General features: G+C 47.1%; 1 protein-coding gene across 1 annotated transcript in view; it reads right to left on the minus strand.

The window, feature by feature from the left end:
- Positions 1–8,224, minus strand: part of CATSPERD (cation channel sperm associated auxiliary subunit delta) — a 56,178-nt gene that overhangs the window by 12,911 nt on the left and 35,043 nt on the right. The window contains exons 13-17 of the mRNA XM_015564301.1: positions 7,801–7,914; positions 6,578–6,667; positions 5,804–5,862; positions 2,444–2,521; positions 1,069–1,122 (exon numbers count right to left, since the gene is read on the minus strand). Coding sequence (XP_015419787.1) covers positions 1,069–1,122; positions 2,444–2,521; positions 5,804–5,862; positions 6,578–6,667; positions 7,801–7,914 — 395 coding nt within the window. The remainder of the gene's footprint in view (positions 1–1,068; positions 1,123–2,443; positions 2,522–5,803; positions 5,863–6,577; positions 6,668–7,800; positions 7,915–8,224) is intronic.

Raw genomic sequence — 8,224 nt, forward strand, 5'->3', positions numbered from 1 at the left:
TCATCACCTGAGTGTGTGATTGCCTTGTGCAGGGAGCACTGAGGTCAGCTCCTGATGGGCCCTGGAGCCGACTGCAAAGTTGCAGGATCGGGAGCCCTGTGATGGCTCATGGGGTAGCCGGGCATCAGTGCCCTGGGAGTATTTACACCAGGGGGGTTGGCAGTGCTGCAAATTAGGATTTCCTCTCTACCCAGACCCTGCCTGAAGGGCAAAAGGCTGGTAACTTGGCCAATCTTCAGACTTCGGTGTTGTTTTTTTGAAGTATATTTTTATTGATTTCAGAGAGTAAGGGAGAGGGAGAGAGAGAACCATTGATTGATTGCCTCCTGCACACTCCCCACTGGGGATGGAGCCTGCAACCTGGGCATGTGCCCTGACCTGGAATCGTACCATGACCCCCTGGTTCATAGGTTGATGCTCAATCACTGAGCCACACCGGCCAGGCCAGACTTTGTCTTTTTCTTGGATTCTCATGGCCGCATTCCCTGGGGTAGTGATGGAGACTGGAGGCAAAGTTCCCAAGTTATTCGTCAAGCAATTAAAACAAAATACCTGGCATGATTTTGGTTAAAATGAGGAAATCAGGAATTAAAAGGAAGGACTAGGACAGTGATGGCGAACCTATGCCACACATGTCAGAGGTGACACGCGAACTCATTTTTTTTGGTTGATTTTTCTTTGTTAAATGGCATTTAAATATATAAAATAAATATAAAAAATATAAATCTTTGTTTTACTATGGTTGCAAATATAAAAAAATTTCTATATGTGACACGGCACCAGAGTTAAGTTAGGGTTTTTCAAAATGCTGACACGCCGAGCCCAAAAGGCTCGCCATTACTGGACTAGGATGAGCAAAATGACCAGGGAGGAGGGAAAAAATGTGAATGTTGCCGAGTCAGTGACTTGACCTAATAGTATAGACTAGCGCCTGTTTGTGGTGGAAACGGTGAGCAGAGACACAAGTACACAGGATGCAGCACTTCAGCAACTGTGGAGCCACAGCGACCAATCCCACCCCATCCCTACACCCCACTCCCACCACCCCAATATCAGTAACACACTTACTTCTGAACAACGATCTTTTTCTTCAAGTCACAGCCAATGGAAATGAGTGCCATGTGGGGAGAGGGAGGGAGGGAGGGAGGGAGGGAGGGAGAGAGAGAACCGGATCAAAAAAAGTGAGGGCCACGCATAGCCCAGCCACACTGAAGACCAGTTGGGGACACCTGGCACGGGAACTCACTGTGTCTATGACTGGCCCCATGGAGCTCAGGCCCAAAGAGCCTGCTGAGCACAGGGGCACACCTGAGGTCCCCCCACTGCTGACCTGCCTCTTAGGAGTTTCGAAGAGACCAGAACCCAATGTATAAACTCAGCACAATGTTTGGGATACAGAGTGCAAAGGAAGTAGGGAAGGAAGGAAAGAAGGAAGGACAGAAGGAAGGGAGGGAGGAGGAAGGGAGGGAGGGAAGGGGGAGGAAGGGAGGGATTACAATGAAAAACAGAAAAGAGAAAGACCAATATGGGGTTAACAGCCTTAGGGATGTGCTTCTCAAACTGGGGTGTGGAGGTACCCTCAGTGATCTACTAGGGAATTTAAATCCACAGGACAGGGAAACTATTATTTGAAAAGGGACCTTTATTTTAAGGCAAACATGGGCTTAACCATAAAATAGCATGCAAGATTTTTATCAATTTTTCAAAAATTGTGGTAAATAGACAATATAAACTTTAGCATCTTTTAAAATATATATTTCTACTGATTTCAGAGAGGAAGGGAGAGAGAGAGAGAGAGAAACATCAATGATGAGGGAGAATCATTGACCAGCTGCCTCCTGCATGGCCCCTACTGGGGATTGAGTCTGCAACCAAGGCATGTGTCCTTGACTGGAATCGAACCCGGGACCCTTAAGTCCGCAGGCTGATGCTCTATCCACTGAGCCAAGGAGGGTGTCCTGTTCCTCAGGTCCATCTTCTTAGTGCCCTCACCCACTGTAGTAACTATATTTTCTTCTTTTTGTCATCTTGATGCTCTGGCTCCTGGGGCCTTGCTGACAGGACCGCCCCTCCCAGGGCTGGCTAATGCATAAAGATGGCAAGTATTCACCCGAGAACACAGTCCTCCATTGCAAACCGACCAATCCAGAACCACAGTTTTTTCTCTTAGGAGCTGTTACCTGAGTCACCAGGGGCTGACGGTACATGACCAACAAGGACCAGGATTCACACGCTTGCTCCGGGGGTGGTCAGTCACGAGTGGCAGCCCTGGAGGATAACTGAGGAGGGGCAGGGACCCAGCAAGGGGAGAGCATCACCTGCCTTTCCACATCCTGAATGTGGGCGTGGCCGGCCCCTCAGGGAGAAGCCAATCGAGGCCTGCTGCCATTATTCGTAACACTGATGACAAAGGATGTGGGGTAGCAACGGTTTGGGGCATACCAGTGGCTTGAGGTCCACGCACGAGATTTCCTTGTTGGCTATATCCACAGTGATGGTGGAGAATGTGGGTTTCTTTATGCTGTAAGGCAAAAGGAGTGTTGGTTATTGCACACTGGTGTTGCAGTAGAAAGAATTGCTGACCTGTCCATCTATTTGCTTATCTATCTATCTATCATCCATCTGTTCGTCCATCCATCTGTCCATCCATTCTGACACACCAGAAAATTGACTGAGGACCTCTGCTCACATATGTTGACCCCACCTTCCCTTGAGTTTCTACCTCTTCTTGAATCAGTTTTGTTCACTTTTATATAACTAGTGGCCCAGTACATGGACACGTGCACATTGAAAGGAAATTAATTAGAAGAAATATTTTAATATCACTATTCGCCATTTCTCTATACTAGAAGTGTCAACCAAATTCATGACTGACAATGACAGATCGAAACACACGTGTGTGATTGGTGCCAGCGGGAGCTTCATATGTATCGCACGTGCACGATTCAACATTTATTTTTAAGCTAGAGGCCCGGTGCATGGATTCGTGCACCGGGAGGTCCCTCGGCTTGGCCTGCGGGGATCAGGCTGAAGCTGGCATCCCGCGAGGGATGTAGAAGTGCACGAAGTGGCAGGGGGCCAGGGAGGTGCCACTCCCGCTCATCCCTGCCCTGTTCATCCCGGTCAGCTGAGCAGTGCTCCTGTTACGGGAGTACACTGACCACCAGGGGGCAGCTCCTGTGTTGAGATTGCCCCTGGTGGTCAGTGCATGTCATAGTGACTGGTCAACCTGTCGACCGGTCACTGAGACTTTGATATTTATAGATAACTTGTTGAAAAGAACATCTGGCCCAGCTGGTTTTTTTCTCGGTAGTTAGTCAGCCTATGGGCTGAAGGGTTGCTGGCTCGATTCTGGTCAAGGGCACATACCTCAGTTGCAGGCTTGATCCCTGGCGCTGGTCAGGGCATGTGTGGGAGGCAACCAATCAATGTGTCTCACATCAATGTTTCTCTCTGACTCTCCCCTCCCTTCCACTCTTAATAATAATAATAAAAAAAATTAATGGAAAAAATGTTCTCAGGTGCGGTTTAACAGAAAAAAAGAACATCTGACATTCAGTTTTATTGTCACCTAGTTTCAGATAATGTTTTCTCACTTTAAAAGCAGCTTCTGGCCCTGACCGGTGTGGCTCAGTGGATAGAGCGTCGGCCTGTGGACTGAAGGGTCCCAGGTTCGATTCCCTCCAAGGGCATGTACCTGGGTTGCGGACACATCCCCAGTAGGAGGTGTGCAGGAGGCAGCTGATGGATGTTTCTCTCCCATCGATGTTTCTAACTCTCTATCCCTCTCCCTTCCTCTTTAAAAAATCAATAAAATATATTTTAAAAAGTAGCTTCTGTATTCATACTTTTATCTTCATTTTCTATTCCTATTGCTCATCTTAATTCTGTCTTTTCTCCATCAGGACTGTAGGGTATTATTCATTACACCAGTCCTCTGAAGAGCCAGCTTTATCTTTCATTTTGACTTTATGTTGTCTTTTTGCTTTTTATTTAATTCATTTCAGATCGTATAATTATTAATTCCCTTCTCATAATTTCCTTTTTTTGCTCCCCTGTTTCCTTAAGTTAAATATTTAGTTCATTTATCTTTAGTCGTACCTTTTCCTAATGACAAAAGTCCTTGACGTATAAACTTTCCTCTGAGTATATTTTAGCTGTATTTCATGAGCTCTTTGATTCAGGGGTTATTTGTAAGGGTGCTTCTTAATTCCAAGTAAAGGAGATTTTGGTATTGTTGTTGCTTTTTGTTGTTGTTGTTGTGTTCTAGATCTGTTGGATTAAGGTCTGAGGGTGTGAGCGGAACATATTACTGGGAGAACTGTATTTATGGTTAAATACTTAAATTATAAGGTGGCTTTTCAATGAATTTTCCGCAAGCACAAGAGAAACATAATCCTATATTAGAGCACACAAAGTTCTATTTTTTACTTTATACTTATATTTTTTTCAGTTCTTTGAAGTGTAATTAACAAATATAATGGGAGATATTTAAAGTGTAGAATGTAGAATGTGATGATTGACTGACACAAGTACACACTGTAAAAGTTAACACATCCATTACCTTGCATATTATGATTTCACAAAAACACTTAATTATACTCTCTTGGCAAATTTCAATTATATAATATAGTGTTACAGAGGTCTACAGATAGAACTAAAACATACTTGATGTTGAAGTATATTATTCTAGTGACACCCTACCCGTGGACTCATCCATGTTTGTCCTGTAGTGTCTGGCCTGTCTCACTGAGCAGGTCAAGGTTCATCCACATGGTAGCAGGTGTCAGAATGTCCTTCCTCTTTGAGGCTGAATAAGCTTCTCTTATGTAAAGGAACCACATTCTGTGTATCTACTCACCTGTTAATGGATATTTAGGTTGCTCCCACCTTTTGGCCTTTTTGAATAATGCTGCTGTGAATGTGGGGCTGCAGGTATCTGTTTGGAACCCTGCTTTCGCCTCGTTTGGGTATGGACCAAAAAGTGGGGTTGCTGGATCATGTGGTAATTCTATGTTTAATTTTTATGGAACTGCCATTTGTAGTGTTTTCATCATTCTTTAAAAAATATTTTATTTTTTTAAAATATATTTGAATTGATTTCAGAGAGGAAGGGAGGAGAGGATAGAAACATCAATGATGGGAGAGAATCATTGATCTGCTGCCTCCTGCATGCCTCACACTGGGGATGGAGCCCGCAACCCGGGCATTTGGCCTGATGGGGAATCGAACCGTGACCCTCTGGTTCATAGGTCGATGCTCAACCACTGAGCCACATATGGCTGGGCCCCTCATTCTTTTTTTTTAAATTGAATGTATTGGGGTGACATTGGTTAATACAATTATATAGGTTTCAGGTATATAATTCTATAATACATCCTCTATATATTGTATTGTCTGTTCACCACCCCCAGTCCAGTCTTCTTCCATCATCATTTATCCCCGCTATTTTAAAAATATATACTTTTATTTATTTCAGAGAGGAAAGGAGAGGGAGAAAGAGATAGAAACATCAATGACAGAGAATCATTGATTAGCTGCCTCCTACACGCCCCCCACTGGGGATTGAGCCCACAACCCAGGCACGTGCCCCGACAGGAATCAAACCTGACCTCCTGGTTCTTAGGTCGATGCTCAATCGCTGCACCACACCAGCTGGGCTATCCTCCCTATTTTAACCATTCTTGCCTTACCATCCTCCATGAAAGGGGGCGTCTCAAACTTGGTTTTGCTTTTCTGGCTCCTGCTAAGAGAACCCCATAGACACCCTGGGGCCGCCGCCACAGTCTGAATAATGACATACCTGGAGGTGAAGTTGGAGTCAGCCCTGCCCCAGTGGTGCTGCTGCTTCAGGGAAATGTTCTGTGGGATGAGAGAGAAAACCCAGTGTCACAGTGGGACAGCCTGGGTCAGTCCCCAGATCGGGGTTTGGGAAGAACGGGGCGAGGGCGCTGGGAAGAGGAGCCCGGAGACCGTCCAGGTCTCTCTGGGTTCTAATTCTACTCCCATGAAAGGCTTCTGGAAGCTCATGGAAATGGCCACCCCAAGCTCTTTCGTTCCCTATTGCCTTTGCCCTGGATACAGTGTGAGGTGTAACTTTGTTCCCCTTCTCATATCTCCGGGAAGTGACAAGAACTGGTTCAAAGAGTCCAGTTGGGGATCCTAGGCATGAGGCCTGGCTCAGACCTACAGATCCCCCCCACCACCACCCCCAACCAATATATCCAAGTCTTTCCCATCCCCGTGGCTCCCGCCTTCTAACACCTCAGGTAACAGCTAGTAAGGACCTCCTGCCTTCCTGGGGCTGGGTTAGCTTCCCGGCCATGTCCTCTGTGCCTCTCCCCGGTGTCACCTTAATGGTGTCACTTGCTTAGCTGAATGCTGCCCGCCTGAGTTGGGGATGAGCTGGGAATGTTTCCTCCAAATGCTGCAGCACCTAAGGCAGGTGCACGTAAGGACGGAGAGGAGGAAGGAGGGTCGGGCCCAGAAATGACCACGGGCGCTGGTCTCGGCAGGGGTGGTCAAAGCCGTGCCCTTCACGTCATTGATCCTGGTGTGGGGTGTGGGCGTGGCTCACCAGCCTGTGCCTGGTGTTCCCATCATAGGTGTAGCCATCTTCGGAGTTGTAGACATGAAGCCCCAAAGAGTGGGGATTGCTCACCATGGCCTGGGGTGGGGACAGAAGAGGTATCAGGGGTGACACCAGCAAATGCAGCTGCCAGTCCTATTTTCCCCCAGCTCATCCACAGCCCCTACCTGTGGCCTCTAAGCCTCGAGCTGCTGAGCAGCTGCTGCAGGGTCCAGGCCTGGCCCTCGCGCAAGGAGCAGCGGGGGGCCTGATCTGCAGAGGGAGGCCCAGATGAGAGGCCTCTGGCTGAGAGCCAGGCCAGCCTGGCGTTCCCTCACTGGCCCTGGTCCTGGCAGGCTGGACTCCCCATATTCTTACACTAAGCTACCCCCCAATTTCCAGGCTTGGACACTTGTGCTCCAGGCCCAGGACACCCATGATTCTCAAGCACTCCTGCTGCATGAGGGAAGGCTATGAGTCAAGGCTCTGCTAAGAAGAGAAGGAACTGCCCCAGCTGATTTGGCTCAATGGATAGAGCGTTGGCCTGGGGACTGAAGGGTCCCAGGTTCGATTCCAGCAAAGGGCACATGCCTGGGTTGCGGGCTTGATTCCCAGTAGGGGGCGTGCAGGAGGCAGCCAATCAGTGATTTTCTCTCATAATTGATGTTTTTCTCTCTCTCTCTCCCTCTCCCTTCCTCTCTGAAATCAATAAAAATATATAAAAAAAAAAAGGAGAGAAGGAACTTGTAGAAAGCACATGGGCAGCTGAAGGGTAGAGAATGGGGCGCGGAGATATGGTGAAAGGAGTCCTGGCACACAGCTCTGTCTGCCCAGACACGTAGAGGCTAGTTGAGGAGAAAAAAGACAGATTCTATGGGTTTCGTGCGTGAGTTCTCTCCATGGGAGTCTGGGAACAATGGGTCCAGGGCGTGAGGTCAAGGACGCTGGTAACATCATGGGTCGGAAACACTTGCCCAGCCGGGCTGATGTGGCTCAGGGCACTGAGCATCGTCCCATGCATCGAGAGGTCACCGGCTCCATTCTGGTCAGGGCACATGCCCTAGATTGTGGGTTCAGTCCCCAGTGTGTGTGTGTGTGTGGGGGGGGGGTGTTGTGCAGGAGGCAACCGATCAATGTTTCTCTCTCTCCCTTCTCCCCTCTCTAAAATCAATAAAAACATATCTGAGGGGAAAAAAGAAACACTTGTCCAATAGATAAGGAGATGTCCTTACGAACGGGACAGGGGTTGTGCCTGGCCGGGGTATCATCTCGGCGGTCAACTCCAATTTGCTGTTCATATCAATGGTATACATTCTATTGTCAAATGTTCCTTGCAGTACTTCTACCTAGTTAGAAATGTAAAAAAATATATAATAAATAAATAAATTAATTAATTAATTAAATCAAGTCTTGGATACCGAAGGTTTCTATTCCAGTTCCATTTTCCTAAGCCCAGAAACTCAAGCAATAAAAACAAGTTGACAATATTAGCTACCAGTTATTGATGCTTAAAGTGAGCCAGACACTGGTCAAAGTGGTTTATGTGTATTACTCACTTAAGTGTGTGAGATGTGAAGTGTTTAAGGATGGGTTCCGGAACCACATTGCTTGATTTTAACAGATCTCTCTTTCATTTACTAGCTATGCAACCCTGGG

This window comes from Myotis davidii, unplaced genomic scaffold (assembly GCF_000327345.1).
Source record: "Myotis davidii unplaced genomic scaffold, ASM32734v1 scaffold341, whole genome shotgun sequence".
Classification (NCBI taxonomy): Eukaryota; Metazoa; Chordata; class Mammalia; order Chiroptera; family Vespertilionidae; genus Myotis; species Myotis davidii.